The 17,801-nt window shown below is 35.1% G+C and overlaps 2 protein-coding genes across 2 annotated transcripts in view; one reads left to right on the top strand and one right to left on the bottom strand.

Annotated features, from left to right (window-relative positions):
- Window positions 1-2,113: 2,113 nt before the first annotated feature.
- On the bottom strand, window positions 2,114-7,698 carry znf365 (zinc finger protein 365). Its single transcript, XM_073826583.1, has 4 exons — window positions 7,013-7,698; window positions 4,526-4,697; window positions 2,560-2,606; window positions 2,114-2,255 (listed from the first exon to the last, which is right to left on the bottom strand). Exons 1-4 carry the CDS (start codon window positions 7,696-7,698, stop codon window positions 2,114-2,116), a joined length of 1,047 nt encoding a protein of 348 aa, XP_073682684.1.
- Window positions 7,699-9,750: 2,052 nt separating this feature from the next.
- Window positions 9,751-17,801, top strand: part of rtkn2 (rhotekin 2) — a 14,035-nt gene continuing 5,984 nt past the window's right edge. Inside the window, exons 1-10 of the mRNA XM_073826584.1 lie at window positions 9,751-9,788; window positions 10,380-10,611; window positions 11,651-11,838; window positions 11,965-12,017; window positions 12,986-13,039; window positions 14,540-14,657; window positions 14,798-14,998; window positions 15,093-15,187; window positions 15,264-15,370; window positions 15,473-15,604. Coding sequence (XP_073682685.1) covers window positions 9,751-9,788; window positions 10,380-10,611; window positions 11,651-11,838; window positions 11,965-12,017; window positions 12,986-13,039; window positions 14,540-14,657; window positions 14,798-14,998; window positions 15,093-15,187; window positions 15,264-15,370; window positions 15,473-15,604 — 1,218 coding nt within the window. The remainder of the gene's footprint in view (window positions 9,789-10,379; window positions 10,612-11,650; window positions 11,839-11,964; window positions 12,018-12,985; window positions 13,040-14,539; window positions 14,658-14,797; window positions 14,999-15,092; window positions 15,188-15,263; window positions 15,371-15,472; window positions 15,605-17,801) is intronic.

Here is a 17,801-nt window from a genome sequence, read left to right on the forward strand (position 1 = left end):
TGGAAGCCCATTTCCGCCACTGAACAAAAAAAGAAAAAAGTTAAGGTAAATCTCACAATTCTGACTTTTCTTTTTTTTTTCTCGCAATTGTCTTTTTATATCCCGTAATTCCCACTTTGTATCTTGCAATTCTGACTTTATAACTCGCAGTTGCGAGTTTATATCTTACGGATCTGAGAAAAAGTCAGAATTTCAAGATTGTATCACACAATTCTCAAAGAATTGAGATATAAATTGCAACTTAGTTTATATCTCACAATTCTGAGAAAAAAGTCTGAATTTCATGCACGCAATCCTGAAAAAAAGTCTAAATTTTAAGTTTGCATCACACAATTCTGAGAAAAAAGCTAGAATTGAGAATTGATACAAACCTTTTCTCAGAATTGTTTGTATCTCACAATTCTAACATTTTTTTTGCAATTGCTAGTTTATATCCTGCAATTTATAACTCACAACTGCGAGTTTATCATGCAATTCTGATCCAATTTGCCTGTTTATATCACACAATTCTGCCTTTATAACTCGCAGTTGCGAGTTTACATCGCATAAATCTGTGGAAAAAGTCAGAATTTCAAGATTGTTTCCCACTATTCTGAGAAAAAAAAGGCAGAATTGAGATATAAACTCACAATTCTGACTTTTTGTCTCGTAATTGTGAGTTTATATCTCACAATTCTGAGAGATATAAACTCGCAATTCTGACTTTTTTCCTCAGAATTGTTTGTATCTCGCAATTCAGTTTTTTTATTGCAATTGCGAGTTTATATCCTGCAATTCTGACTTTATAATTCACAAATGCCGGTTTATATCTCATAATTCTGAGAATTGTTCTGACTTTTTTTTCTTCATAGAATTGTGTTAATATCTTGCAATTCTGACTTTATAACTCACAATTCGGAGTTTATATCTCACAATTCTGAGATAAAAAAAAAAATAAATTGTGTGAGATGTGAACTTACAATTGCAAAAAAAAAAAAAAAAAAAATTTTTTTAAGAGGTTATTTTTTATTCAGTGGCGGAAATGGGCTTCCAAACAACTATCTTTAGAGAACACTATGGTGAGTAAAAGATAATAGAATTTTTATATTCAGGTGAACTATCCTTTTAAAATACATTCTTTTTACAATATTGTTTCACAGTTCAGCCAAAGACTATAAGTGCTATTGCTCCAATTGCACAGGATGGCAAAAAGGACCCATTATTAAACTTCTTGGCAATACATTTAAGAACACTTAACATCTATACATGTTCCAATAGCTGCATGTTTTAAAACAAAAGAGAGCTTTCTTCTTTGTTAAAGTTTCCGTGTTCTCTCCTTTTAATAAAGCTGGCTAACATAAGCAGGGTATATTCATCCCTTAGAATGTAGCACCACTATTTAAAATACACAACAGCACTTTCAAAGAAAAGACTCAAGTAAATGATTTCGATAATTGCTACATCCTTTTTCTTCTTGCTGAAACAGTGCATTTTCTATGAGAGAAAGTTTGTGAACAAACTACAAGCTTAAAGTGGCAAAAGATCTGACCAGTGCAACACAGGTTTTGTTTTTAACATCATCCTGTATTTAGATAATATGACTACATTCATTTTCCTGAACAGTAGTGTTTGTTAGAAAACAACAAGCATGTAACATTACTAACTATAGCTTCCCTTCATGTAAGCAACCTGTAATGACAGCTGTATCTTTTGGAATTAAAGGGCAGCTTCACCACGTGTTCATTCTACAGCCAATCTTTTCATTGAAATATTTTAAAGATGGACCATAATTACATTCAAGAATCAAATAAGTATCAAATAACTAATCTGCCATCTGCAGTTGGACATCACTGTTGTTTATTGGGCTTTTGTATATCTCATATTTACATACAGTGGGGTCCTAAAGCCTGCTATTCATTAAATTATTCAAAAAATAATTTTCACATTTCTTTTTCTGTTTCTGTCACTTTTAATCAATTTAATGTATCCTGAATACACATGATAATTTCTCTATAAAATGTAGTCTTAGACTTTGGATCCCACTGTATGATTATTTATATATTCAACATACTTCAGTAATATTCTAAATAGTGTTATTTGCATGTATATTCATTGCTAAGTGCCGCCTCTGTCCCTAAACCTCATACCCATCTGACCTCCTCCGCTGGGACCAGCTGTTATAACCCAGTCTTCCAGAAGAACCTTTAGACAGTCCCCATCCAGACTGACCAAGTAACTGCTGCTCTTCATCCTGCTCAAGATGGTCTTCTGAAGACCTGCAGTCAAAGAACAGTAATTTAAGATATTATAATATATTATCATCATCCACATTTAGACTGATTCAATGGAAAAGGAGGCTAATCATTATTAATAGCAGGGCAACATGATCTTCCACTGTCTTGATAGGATCTCATGAATTACTTAGAGTGGACAACTTGTCTACTACAAGCCAAATGAGCATCTTGAGTCAAGTAAGGACAATATTTATATAAGAAACCAAAGGTTAAATATTTTCATGAATTACTCATTACTGGGCTAATGTGATTTTTTTTTCTAAAAGTAAAACCAATAATTCAGTACCTGCTTTGTGTTATTCTATGTGGACCGAGCTCTGATGGCAGAGGCACCTGAAATAATGACAAATGAGAGAAATGCAGAGAGATGACATATTTCTGAAATAGAACTTAATTATTGCAATCCTGGAAAATCGTACAAGTGGGTCATATCAGGTGATTCATTATTGAATTTCCCTTTTTATATCAGTACGGGTCAATGACTTCCTCTTCCTCATTTAAAGTCCCCCTGTCAAAATCAAGTTTTTTTTATGTTGTTTATTTGTCTTTGTGGTGTTTTTAATATGCTTTTAGACAAATCATGTGCCAATCCATTAATCAACACCATTGCTTAGTATTAAAACTGTGGTTTCCCAAAGGCTGTCCCAGAAATGTGGTTTGAAACGGCCCTTTTTATTGCTACGTCACAAAATTCAATAACCAATCACGTCAAAGGACAGATTTGACTACAGAGAGAAGTAAAATGCATATGAATGCATGAATTCATATGCATAAAAATTAGGGGTGGGCATAGATTAATTTTTTTAATCTAGATTAATCTAGATTAAATCTTGGAATTAATCTAGATTAATCTAGATTAAAATGGCTAATTTGAATTCTGCTGAAGGCATTCAGAATATGTGTGCTACCCAAATAATGACTAAAAGTAAGTCTTTGAGAATGGATCATAAAGCTCATAAAGCTGTTCTATGATAATTTGTTGATGAAAATAAATTATGTTCAATAAGATGTACTGTTTACTAACTAACTAACAATGAAATTATTTTTTCTACCTATTAGATTGTTTTTTTAACGTCAACCCTACCCAACCCTAAATTTAGCCCTTACTGTAATAAAAAAAACAGTATTATTGTTGTACAGTGTGATAAAAATATACATCTACGTATGTATATCTATGGTAGCCAGTGTTTCCCCTACGTTTCCACTACTTCTACGTTCATGTTACACCGTACTTTTATTTTGACAGGTTGCCGTGAAGTTTCTGTGTATACAGTATGATATGATGCTAGTTTTCTCAAATGAAACGGTAAAAGTGACACTCACAGCAGTTTTGGAGATTGAGTTTATCTGTTCATGTGAGATGAAAATGCCAAAAATTACCGGGAGCGTCACGTGTGTTTCAGTATGCGTGTAGTAAAAGCTCGTCTCCATCATTCATACATACAGCTAGGCAAACAGAACATACCGGATTCATATTAAAACGGTCTTTTTGCATTTCAGTTTTCACATACACTAGTCCATATCACGATTTGAATTAAGTGACTGACCAACATTTGATTTATGAATCCAAAAAACGACGAATTTACGTGGCATTTCGCTATAGTAGATTCGGTTTTTATGAATGGAGGACGACGCGATCCCGTCTGTGTTTTGGCGGAGGAGACTTGAACGCGCGACCATATTCTATAGTCTTCGGTATACATCCGCGTTAAACTATCAAGGTGAAAGTCATCATAGCTTGCGTAGTTTAGACCCAGCTCCCAACCCAAATGTGAGAATAGATTAACGGCGATATTTTTTTTTATCGCACGATAAGAGTCTCACGTTAACGCAGCACGTTAACGCCGATAACGGCCCACCACTAATAAAAATGCATATGAAAATGCCATGTCAAATTCTTAAATATAAATCATTCTGGTTCAAAGTACAAAATGGTGGTGTAACTTTTTGGAGACTGAAAAAAGTAAGAAAAGGAAGAAATGATTTGATTAAAGATATTTTTTTTAATTATTATAAAATGTCATTATGTTTTATTTTAATCAAATACATGATTTGTTGTTTGAAAATGCATTTTGTTTGTTCAAATATAGTACCCTAATTGAAAATTGATATTCAAGCCTACAAAATTAATTATATTATATATTAAGTATTAAAAAAAGACAAGAAAAAAAGAATAAACTGAACAAAAATGTTTGAAAACCATTCATAAATAGTTATGACACACAATTTGTATGGAAATGTTGGTGACATACAGAGTGAGCTGTGCAATAATGCCTGTGGGGAGCGCTCTGATAATATTCCAGTAGTCTCTCGGCCAGGGAAATCCTCCGCAGGAGGCTCTCAATGAACCGTCGCAAACGAACCTTCCCACACATCTCATGCTGCGCGGCTGCTTCCAGAAACTTCTGGATGGTAATAACTTCCCTGCAATAGAGGAAAAACGTAGTTAGCAAAGAACTGTTTTATGAGGCACTTTTATTCATATTTTCCCCCTAACAATCATAAATGTTAGTACAGTTTTCTCAGTTTCTTGTTACAAATGAACAGCAGGACTGCGCACTTTCTCCATTTCATCATAATACACTCACCCTCATGTTGTTCCAACCCTATCCCTTTTATTTTTTCCATAAGAGTGGGCGCAGCCATTTGTGAATTGTATGGGTCTGGCTTCCAGTCTCATACGTGTCCAGCTATTTTTAGCTGTACAAAACAGCTGTTTTGCTGTTTGACATTAAATTCATCATATTTATGAACACTGGTTTGTAGTGCAAAGTTATACCATTTTGAAGAATAAGGTGGATATCTTTGAATGTCTTTCATCCGTGCAACACAAAAAGGAGAGATGCATAAAAAAGTATAATATAGAAAAAAATATAAAGATTTCAGGTATTTGTTAAGCATCCTATTGACACATTTCGCTTTTATCGCTCATACAATGACACTGTAAGAATAAGAAAAAAGACAGACAAAATATTCACAGGTCCAAAAACTGAGCTAAAATATGCAACTTGATGTAGTTGCTCATATTTATATGTCCAAAAAGATAAAATGCTGATGGATTGTAATATAACCCTGCTGAAAAAAGAGCTAAAACCAGCCTAGGCTGGTTGGCTGGTCAACCAGCCTGGTTGTAGCTGGTCATAGCTGGTCAGCAGGCTGGTTTTAGAGGGGTTATGGCCACTCTCCGAGACTGGCCAGGCTGGTCAGGCTGATCTTAGTTGGTTAGGCTGGGAAACCTCCAGCTAAATCCAGCCTGACCAGCCTGGCCAGGCTGCTAGACCAGCTAAAACCAGCTTAAACCAGTTACGACCAGCCAACCAGCCTAGGCTGGTTTTAGCTGTTTTTTTCAGCAGGGAAATCAATGAACTCAAAAGTATAGCAAACTATTTACATATATAACAAAAACAGGTTGAGGTCAAAAGTTTGCATCCCCCTTTCAGAATCTGCAAAATGTTAATTATTTTACCAAAATAAGAGGGATCAAATAAAATGCATGTTATTGTTTATTTAGTACTGACCTGAATAAGACATTTCACATAAAAGATTTTTACATATAGTCCACAAGAGAAAATAATAGTTGAATTTGTAAAAATTAACCTGTTCAAAAGTTTACATACACTTGATTCTTAATACTGTGTTGTTACCTGAATGATCCACAGCTATGTTTTTTTTATTAGTGATAGTTGTTCATGAGTCCCTTGTTTGATCAGAACAATGCTTCTGGTCCCAAAAATCCCCTACTGGTTTTCCAGCATTTTTTGTATCTGAACCCTTTCCAACAATGCCAGAGGGTGAAAACTTTTTTGAATTTGACGATCAGGGTAAATGCAACTTATTTTGTCTTCTGGGAAACATGTAACTATCTTCTGTAGCCTCTGAAGGGCAGTACTAAATGAAAAATATAATATTCAGGCAAAATAAGAATAATGTGCACATCTCCATTTTGTTCAAAAGTTTTCACCCCAGCTCTTAACGCATGTTTTTTTTTCTTCTGAAACATCAGCAAGCGTTTGAACCTTCTGTAATAGTTGCATATGAGTCCCTCAGTTGTCCAGAGTGTTTAAAGATGGATCCCAAATCATACAGTCATTGTTGGAAAAGATTTAAATACACAAAACTGCTGGAAAACAAAAGAATTTGTAGAATCTGAAGGTAAAATAATTAACATTTTGCAGATTCTGAAAAGGGGATGTAAGCTTTTGACCTCAAATATAAATATCAGTTGTCGCTTTATATCTCCCAATAATATGTCTTAAGGCAATATATAAATGCTTAGAAATTAAATACAGTGAATGAGAAACACACAAATAAATGTATCATATTTCATACATTTTAAAATGATTTTTCGAAAAAAAAAAAAAAAAAAAAAAATGATTTATCAATAATGAAGTAAACCTAACTTGCTTCAGTCCAAAGTGTTCATCAATACAAAACCAACAATATATAAAAAAAGTTATTCTCACATTTACTTTTTAAAAATTAGTAACGTGAAGGCGGACATTTTTATAATTATATTAAAACGACATACTTGCTAAAGAAAGTATAAACTATCAGACGACGAATGCATGCGGCAGACTGTGTACAACAGGCTTTCTGCAAAGTTTTGATCATGTTGATCATTTAGAAATTTGCATATCAAATATAATACAGTAGGCTTTATAGAGTTAAGTATAGATCAGATCACACATAACCCACACTGATCAACCAAAAAACTGAACATAGTGAAATCTTTCACTCACTGTTCTCTCCTTTCCAACTCGTGCTCCGAGATGCTGAGCTGCTGCCTTAGCGTGGCGATCACCATAACAGCGGCATCTACCTGTCTGCTGAGGGCCCGCTCTCGCTCCAGCACTTCCTGTTTCTCCTGGGCCAGGTGATGCGAGTGAGCACGCTCACACAGGATAGCCGTGTCCGTCTGTGCCAGCTCTGAACTGAGTCGCAGCAGACGTCGTTCCATGCTGCTATTAGCTGTCCTCATCATCCCCTCCAGCCTCTTCTCCACTGATGCCACAGGAGCCGAGAGGGGTCCGGCTCCGGCCGATGCATCCCCAATGCTGAGGCTCCTCTCTGGGGGTGTGGATGGATTTTGGTCAGCATCGAATAAGTGCTTGTGCTCTCCTCTCGCAGTTGAGTTAGTATTCGTGCCGGCATCACGTACTTTATGCATGTCGGAGCTGGAGGTTTTGCAGCTTTCCATGCGCTCTGTGTTACAGAGATCCCTTGTGGATAGGAGGCTGATGTCATGTTTGGTGTGGAACGGGTGGCTGTATTCTAGATGAGCTCTGAGAGAAGAAAGAGTGTGGAAACGTTCATGCTCTCCACATCGCGGGCAACGAAAAGGGAGTTGAGGAGGGGCTCCGGCTCCACACACCTGCCCATTCTTCCCAAACAGCGCTGTGTTGCGTGTGCACAATTTCTGCTGCATGACACAGATAACCTAACAACAAAAATATTACAGAGTTGGCACCCCAGTTCTTGGATATAAAAATAGCTTTTAACAGAGATGCACAAACCAGGGCCTGCGGGGCAAAGTTGATGACCTTTGGTTTGGGAAAATCAAGGGAAAATATGTCACTTAAGCATACATTAATTTCTAATTCATCTTTTTGTTTTAATTCTGCATTCAGTTTTTTTATTACAATTTTAATATGATAATGTTGGACATAAGCAACATTTAACTTCAATCAAGTTTGAGTTTTAGCCCTTTATAGTAAAAACTTTTGGGCACTTCTGCAACCATAAACAGGAGTCATAAGTACACATATATATACATAAGTAGACAAATACATCAGGCAATCTGATTAATTAATCTATATTTGGTCATTTTAGCGATGCATTTGAAGTGATTATAATGTCTGCTTAACTGATTCAGAGAAGTCAATGCACAATGTTTGCATATAATTCAAATATCTGTAGTGATTTTTGAGTAATATGTTAAAAATGATCTTGTCAATGCACATTCTTTGCATATAATGTAAATAATTGTAGTGATTTTTGAGTAATATTAAACATTGTCTTGTCAATGCATATAATTTGCACATAATGGAAATATTTGTAGTGCTTTTAATATATGTAAAAATTGTCTTGTCAATGCACATTATTTGCATATAATGGAAATATTTTAGTGCTCTTTAAGTAATATATGTAAAAATTGTGTTTTTAATGCACAATATTTGCATATAATGAAAATATCTTTAGTGATTTTTGAGTAATATTTTAAAACATTGTCTTGTCAGTGTACATTATTTGCATATAATGCAAATATTTGCAGTTATTTTATGTTAATATTTTTTTTAAAAACACTGTTGTGTCAATGTACGTTTTAGAGTAATATTTTTTAAAGTTTTGTCATGTCAGTGTACATTATTTGCATTTAAAGCAAATATTTGTAATTATTTTGAGTAGTAAAAGATTTTGTCAAAGCACATAATTTGCATATAAAGATTTTTGAAAGTGATTTTTGATTAATATGTAAACAAATTATCTTTTCTATGCACATTCTTTGCATTTAATGCAAATATTAGAGGTGCTTTTTGAGTAATATTATATGATTTTTTTCAAATTGCCTTGTCAGTGTGCATTATTTGCACGTAATGGAAATATTTGTAGTGCTTTCTGAGTAATATTATATGATATATATTTTTAAAATTGTCTTATCAAAGTGCATTATTTGCATATAATGCAAATATTTGTAGTAATTTTTGAGTAATATGTTGAAAAAACTGCCCGTTTTTGCCATAATTAATTTAAATATTTGTAGTAAAAATGTTCTTGTCAATGCACATTTTTATTATTTAATCCAAATAATTGTATTATTTATTTATTAACAAAAAAATATGTAATTTGTGAAACGGTTCTTAGGGCAGGTATTTTTCATTCATGCGATTTAATGAAATAAATTTGTGACAATTTGCCCCAAACAATATCGGCCACCTTGTGCTCTTTATAGATATTGGCAATGGGCCATTGCAAACCTAGCTGTCTAATTTGGCCAGTTTTAATCTAGCAAGTTTTCACAAGGCCTAACACAGACACAATGTATGAATGTACTGTATATCACTGATTACACAAAGAAAGACAAAAATCTGACATCAACACTTGTCACGACTAGGCTGCGTGCTATATATTCATTCAGAAATCAGAATATAACAAGATAATTATCATCGACTATTTAAGTATGTTCACTGTTAATTTCAGCACATCCACGACTTAAATAGGTTAATGCAAAGCTCTGGCAAATTAAATTCATACACCTCGGTGATAAGATCAAATGCATTTGTTTTAATGGTTTACTTACATGCTTAAATCAACCGACGATCTTGTCATCTGACATTTTAACAACTTATGTTTTTTTTCTTCATCTTACAAAAACTGCCATAGAGAAATGTATGCAAATTTTCTTATGCAAGCAGGCGATCTACTGGCCAGAGGCTGAAATCAGACAGGTAGTCAGCTGACATTTTCTATAACACTAAGCATGCAACCATACCTTAATGAACGAGCTCCAATGGGATTGTGAATTGTGACCCTTAATCAAACTGTTGATCCTTCGGCTTATCTGTTGCTTGATATTTCTGTCCGAACCCCAGTGGTAACCCTCTCTGATTGAGATACAGTAAAACGATATCTAGGTGTATGAAGTCATCTGGGTACTAACGACGTTGTCAAGAATGAGCGTGACAGCAGCGACAGAGGTGACATTGATTTCTTTTCATGTGATGCAGAATGCAGTTTTCGTGTGCAAAACGCTTGCAAAATGTCATCGCATTATGTGTTAAATTACAGCTGATCTAAAAAGATCCAGAAGCATCTCGCTGAAAAGCTTCAGTCAGAACATTGAGGATTCATTAGAATGCAGTGCGGCAGACCATCAGTTTAAACTATTTAAAGACAGACGGGGGAGGTGAGCATAAAATCTCAATGATAACAAAAACCCACCTCATAAGCATTTACATAAACATGCTTTAAATGTACTTTTTACGACAATTATTTTGAATTTCACAGATATATATTAATAAATTCAACTTACATACACAAATCTATTTAGCTATATCGCTTTTACATCCTTTCCGAATTTAAAAATGGTATCGCCCAACTGTTGTGTAGGCAACGGAGAGCTTTGAAAGAAGCTGATTGGTCGTTTGGCGGTTGTGTAATCCGTTGGTTTGTTGTGCGGAGAGGGGCTTGTCTTGAGGAAGAGGCCAGTATGGATCCACCGCGGGATATTCAACATTTTAAACGAAATATTGCCACTCGCTCCACGGTATCGTCGTGTTCCTCTCTCGCCATGGAGATTAAGAGAAAGAAAATAAGAGAAAGCATGTTTTTTCCAAATGAGGTGAGTTTGTGTTGCTAAAGTTCCCGGTTTTGGTTATTCATGTCTGGAATGTGGGTGTTATTGTAAAGGCTAACCGGCATATTAAATACTTTCCCAGGGCAAAGACGAACATATGAAGCGATGCACAAGTGTGAATGACACGCAGCAGATAATAAAGGACATGAATTTGTTGTACATACGACACATTTCTAAGAAACTAAAGGTAGCCTGTGTGTGTATGGGAGCGTGGGATCATGTTTCAGTTATGTTTTGTGTTCTGTATTGAATTTTCACAATTCGGTAACGTTACAAAGAAAATTATCTTAGCGCATTCTGAAACATCATCGCACTATCCTCTAAAAGATTGCTATTTAGAAAGTGCGAGTGTTTAGGTAGTTTTGTCTTTTTGTCTGACTCTTCTTCACCACCCAATTGCGTGAGCGAATCGTTTCTTGTGAGTCGGACCTTTTCCAATCCATCTGTTGAAGTGATTCTCGGAACCGATCCATTCACGAATTAGACTGGATCAAATTATCTGACTCAATCAAACGAGAATCCGATTAAAGTCTGAGAACGGATGAGTGAGATGAAAGAGCGTGAAATTACAATTAATAAGAATTCATAAAAAGTCACAAGTAACAACAATGTGTGGTTTATTGATATGTAATACACCATGGTTATGGATGGATAAAAGAATCACTGAATCTAAGTTTTAAAACAAACTGTTCAAAGGAACCGATTCGCAAGAATGAGTCAGACTTTCATTACTTTCACTCACTCACTTTCATCAGAGCATGTGTCATTGTCGGTTCTCATCTGACACCCGTATACAGCTTAGAAAAAAGTGAGCTCATCTTCTCTTCCAGGTGTTTTGATCTTACTTCATTGCATTATTCTCATTTCGTCAGTGTCCAGACCAGTGGTACCCATAGTTTGTCTCTCCATGAATCATAATGCACCTGTCTTAGGAATTATTGTGTGGTAGAGCCGTTTTCATCCAATCTAGTCTATTTACCCAGAAATGTGCTTATTTCTCCTGGCGATTTTATTCCTCCTGTAGGACTGTGATATTCAGGAGAAGTTGGAGTTTGAGATGCGGATGAGAGCTGGGGCTTACAAGCTTCTGGTTGCCAGCAGTAAAAAAGAGCAGGTGTTGGATGCTTCCAGGAGTCTGTTAACCTGTAATGCCCGAATTAAAGCCTACATGAGTGAAGCCCAAAGGAGGAAAGACCAGCAGGACATTAGAAGGTCAGAGCAGCAGGTGTATTGCAAGTTGTGACAGAGTATTTAGTGAAAAAAAAATATTGTAAATTATTATCAGGCATATCTATAAGAAATAAATGGTCATTAAAAACCTTGTTTCTTTTATTTTAGGTCCTTTGACTCTCTGGACCAAATCCCTTGTAAGGGAAAGGTAGCCATATCTGGTAAGGGAACAGCATTTGTCTTTTCACACACTACCAGTCAAAAGACCTTTTTTTTTTTTTTTTTAAGAAGTCTCTTCTGCTCACCAAACCTGCATTTATTTAAGCCAAAATACAGTAAAAGCAGTAATATTGTGAAATATTTTTACAATTTTAAAAATAACTGTTTTCTATTTAAATCTTTTTTTCAAATGTAATTTATTCATTTGATCAAAGTTACATTTTCAGCATCATTACTCCAGTCTCCTGTGTCACATAATCCTCCAGAAATCATTCTAATATAAGGATATTATCAATATTTAAAACCGTTTAGAAATTTTTTCTCAGCATTCGTTAAATAGAAAGATCCAAAGATCAGCGTTTATCTGAAATAAAATGCTTTTGAAACATAATACACTATATTAGTCAAGGGCGGGGAGAGGGTTATAGAAATTGATACTTTTATTTAGCAAGGAAGGTTGCTTTAAATTGACTAAAAGTGATAAAGGCTTTTATAATGTTTTTTCTGTGTATGAGTGTGTATGAAAAAAAGTGTAGTTTTTTCTGAATGTCTATTCATTATAGAAACCTAAGAAGAAGGAAAAAAATCTAAAAAACAAAACAAAACAAAACTGTTTTTTAAGCAGCAAATCAGAATATTGTAAAGATTTCTAAGGATCATGTGACTGGGGTATTGATGCTAAAAATTCAGCTTTAAAATCACAGGAATAAATTACATTTTAAAATAAATTAAAATAGAAATTTTGTGTATTAAATAATAAAAAAAATATTTCAAAGTTGTACTGTTTTTGCTTCACATTGGATCAAATAAATGCAGGCTTGGTGAGCAGAAGAGACTTCTTTAAAAAAAAAAAAAAAAACATTAACAATCTTACTGTCCAAGAACTTTTGACTGGTAGTGTAACTGTGTCTGTATTAATATGTCAGTTTGTCTTTGGTTCATGTATTTTCTTTCTTTTCTTTTTTTTTAGGCCTACGTATTCCATTGTTCTGGAAGGATACAGAACATTTTAACAGCAAAGGGAGTGAGTAATAATTTTATATTATAATTTTTATATAAAAAAATCCTGTTCTTGCTAATGTCATGAATGTAATGTGGTTTATGGTTTTGCTTACACACTACCATTCAAAAGTTCTGCTATTGTAATTCGATTTGGTTAATGGCGTCTGCCAAATGAGTAAGGAATAATTGACGACGGGGCGTAGAATTCTTAGAAAATAATGCACACCCGAGGTGGTGATGCGGTCACGACGCGAAGCGGAGTGGCCGTTACACCTCGGGTGTGCATTATTTTCGTAGAATTCTACGGCCCGAAGTCAATTATTCCGCTTATACTACAGTTACCACACCTCAAGACAATCGATCAAATTATATATTTCCAAGACATTCGCCCCGTTTTATCCTTAAAACGCTATTGTGAGTAGGATTAATTTCTTACGCAGCTCATTCAACAGCTTCGTTGCTAGTTCCAAAACGTCATTTTAGAACTAGTAACGACGCTTGGGCTGTTAATAGCAAAATAATGCCGTTAATAATGAAGTTTAGACAGACCGACAGACAAGCAGACAGACGGAAAGAGTGAGGGAGAGAAACTAAGTGTATGACTTTACCTCTCTCATGTCTGTGTCTCTCAAGGGTGACTGGCAGCATCGTCTCTACTAACAGTTAAACTTTAAGTTCATTTTCTTCAAGACCACGCCATTGTTACCTCGCGTGTGAGAGCTGTCATGTCGTTTTTAAGTTGTTAATGGTCAGAGCAGCGCTAACAACATTAGCGCGAATGCTAACGCGAGTGCAAACTGTAATGTTATGTGTGTGCGTCTGTGAGGTGAGTGAGAGAGGACGAGAGAAATAGAGTTTGTGCTTTACGTACATAATAAAACGTAATATATTGTGGAAAAAAACATGGAAATAATCTGTCGTTTTTATCCTGATGTTTACTGTATTTATTAGTTTGGCCAGTGTCATTGTGGGTTTTAGTTATTTTGCTGTTTTGGGCTGTAAGGACATTTGAAATAACTGAAATCGTATGGCGAAGTGATATAGACATGCACTGCGGTCTAAAGCTGCCTGGAACTACGTTCGCCGTGCGTTTCCCTGAATATAATGCACACCTCTAGAACGTTCGTCAGCCAATCAGATTCAAGCATTCAACGGCCCTGTAGTATAAATAAATGTAAATGTTCAGTTTTTCAAGTAACAAGGCATTATATTGATCAAAAATGACAAAGATATTTTATAATGTTACAAACGATTTCTATTTTAAATAAATGCTGCTCTATTCATCAAAAAATCTTTTCTCAAAAATATTAAGCAGCTCTGTATTCAAAATTGATAATGAGAAATGTTTCTTGAGCGCCAAATTAGCAAATGAAATTATTTCTGCAGCAATATGTGACACTGACGGCTAGTAAATTATGCTTTTATATATATTAAAATGGAAACCAGGTATTTTAAACTGTATTTTATATGTATGTAAATATATTCATATAGCTATTTATCCTGACGTATCTGAACCCAACAGATGCACAGCGGGTGGCAGTCTTCTGTTTGATGAAGATTGGCTCAGAGATTTTTGACACTGAAATGGTGATTGCAGATCCCACAATGACTGATATTTGCTTTGAAGGTGTCAAAATTTTGTAAGTTTTCAGCTTTCCATATTTCTTTCTTCAAATCTAGTCATTTGAGAGATATGAAAATGATATTGTTTAAACAAGCTTGAACTGCCTGACTGCAGTCTTTTGAGTTCAAAGCTTCAGAGTTTCAATATTTTTAACAGCTCTGAAGCCAGGCCAGACTTTGAACTGACATTTGAGCTGTATAGCTGTGGACTGGAGGAGGAGACAACCTTTGTTAACACACCAAAAAAACTGGCCAGGAAGCTGCGCACCTCTTTTGGCAGATCTTCAGGCAGGAAACTCTGCCCTCTTCTGGATGGAGGAGACCCAGACACTTTCCTGCAGTCAAATCCAATACCAGTGTATGCAAGAATGGATGTTATGTTCATTACCTTTACAATTAAATTATATATTTTTTTTAAATGAGAAATGTATTTTTTTTTTTTTTTGTGACAGAGGTGCACGATACTCCTTGTTGGCATACACCACACTGAGTTTGGAGCAGGCCGAGGGATCTTTTCAGTCCCATTCTCTTATAATCCTGCAAAATGGTTAGAGCAAACTACATGATCACATTTTAATGATGGCATAGTGGTCCTGTTTGAATTTCTGTCATTTTTCTGTCAGTGGAGGCTTCATCATGGCTGCCGTTGTATGGAAACCTGTGCTGTAAGCTGGTGGCACAACCTGACTGCATGACACAAGACATGATGAGCGGATACCTGAGCCAACAGGTAAGACAGGAACTTGTCTTTTTCCAGGAAGAATATATGTCATAACAATTCAGAGTAAAAATTGTAATTAAAAATTAAATTTTGTTTTTGTTTTCCATTTAGCAAAGCATTGAGGGTTTGCAGCGCCACTGTAAGCTATACTGTGCGCTGAAGGCTGGACAGATTTCATGCTATTACTCTCCTGAAGAAATTCAAGCAAAAGTGGAGCCCAGCCTCATTATTCCCATAAATAAAGTAAGAAGTATTCCTAAAAAGGCATTTTTTTTCCCCTTATCGCCTTACAATGTGTTTTTCTGTTCTAAGATCAAGTGTGTTATGTTTGAATTTAATTATCACACATCAAAATAAAATAGAACCTTACTTTAGAAAAAAATTCAGGTATGCATGATTCATGATTAGTGTAAACAGTGTTGTTATTGGTAACTAAATCTGTTTTTAAAAATCTTAAAGTAGAAATGAAATAAAATAAATATTAGATTAATAAATGCATTTAAAAAATAATTTGAAGTGCTAAAATGACTAAAACTGAAATAAAAATTAAACTGAAATTGAAGCTATATGGAGATCTAAAAGAAATGGATGACAAAAGCATATGAAACAATAGTTACAATGAAAATAAAAACAGAAAATATAAAAATGAAAGCTAATTCACAATATTAATTAACACTATAACTGTATATAAATGACACTAAAACTGCACTGCTTCACCACATACTATTCTGGCCTGAAACCAAAAGTGAATTTTGGCATCACAGAACTGAAGACAAAAGTGTACATACACCTTGCAGAATCTGCAAAATGTTAATTATTTTACCAAAATAAGACGGATCATACAAAATGCACGTTGTTTTTAATACTGACCTGAATAAGTATTAAACATAAAAAGACATATGTGACCCTGGACCACAAAACCAGTCATAAGGTTAAATTTTACAAAACTGAGATGTATACATCATATGAAAGCTCAATAAATAAGCTTTCCATTGATGTATGTTTTGTTAGGATAGGGCAATATTTGGCCGAGATACATCTATTTGAAAATCAGGAATCTGAGGGTGCAAAAAAATCAAAATACTGAGAAAATCACCTTTAAAGTTCTTCAAATTAAGTTCTTAACATTGCATATTACTAATCAGAAATTACATTTTGATATATTTGTATTTACAGTAGGAATTTTACAAAAAAAATCTTCATGGAACATGATCTTTACTTAATTTCCTAATGATTTTTGGCATAAAACGAAAATCAATAATTTTGACCCATACACTGTATTTTTGGCTATTGCTACAAATATACCCCAGTGACTTAAGACTGGTTTTGTGCTCCAGGGTCACATATAATACTGTGTTGTTGTTGTTGTTTTTTAGTAAGCGTGTTCTGCTGATACTGATTTGTCAAACTAGAACTATAATTGACAGCAAATACAAACAAAAATCTATACTTTTTTTTTTTTAATTAATTGCGTAATAAAAAAAAAAACGATTAAACATTACAATTCCCCTCATCTCTGGACTAAGTTAAAGATGTTCTCTCACTTAAACAACAACAAAATAAAGTGCTCTATGACTAGTGAGAGGTTGAAATGACAATAGACTGAAAATTAGTTGCTGTATTTAACAAAACAGATGTCATTTCCAACTATGTTTAGAAATTGCATTCGAATTGTCTTTTTTTTCCTAACCTTTTTAAATCATCATTTAAAGGTTGTATCAGCGATTTCTAGCCTAAAACATAAAGTGTCAATTTCAGCTGACCTTTCTTCACGATCCGCTTGCTGCCTGCCCCATAAATTGTCTGTGAAAAAACCGCGTCTCTCTGGTCAGCCTAGGGTCCGAGATATGCCAAAAAAACAATCGGCACTACCAACCTTTCCACAGAAAAACAAACAGTGTTCCAACCAATCACAGGGGTGATAGCGTTCCGGCACCACGCCGGATTTCCGGCGTACTGTGGCTGCGGGGGAAAAAAAATCAGGTTCGCGGATATTGATCTGTCATTTCTCTGAGATGTGCAGGTCAGAGAGCAGCTTGACGCTCAACGACTCAAACAAGTCACATTCTAACCGATGAGCCAATCAGAAGTAGGGAAGGGGCGGGCCTTGTGTCTTTGTCAAATAGATTGATACAGGTTAAGGCAATGCTCCATGCGCGAAGGTGTTTTTAGCTCCCATACTGTACAATTGTCTCCTACTGGCAACTCAAACCGTAATTCATGGATATGTTTATGAAGCCAGGGGAAGACATTAAGGATTTCGATAAAGGCATATTTACAGGGCTCGCAAAATCGCTAGCCCGACGTCCCACTGCGGTCAGGCCAGCCGCCAAGTCGAAAAGCACGGTCAATCTAGCCGCCAATATATTTCGACGGTCGCGCATAAACTGCGTATTACGGTAAAAGCTTCCGAGAACTGATCCAAATGGCAGAGCTCGTC

Source organism: Garra rufa, chromosome 21 (assembly GCF_049309525.1).
Source record: "Garra rufa chromosome 21, GarRuf1.0, whole genome shotgun sequence".
Lineage (NCBI taxonomy): Eukaryota > Metazoa > Chordata > Actinopteri > Cypriniformes > Cyprinidae > Garra > Garra rufa.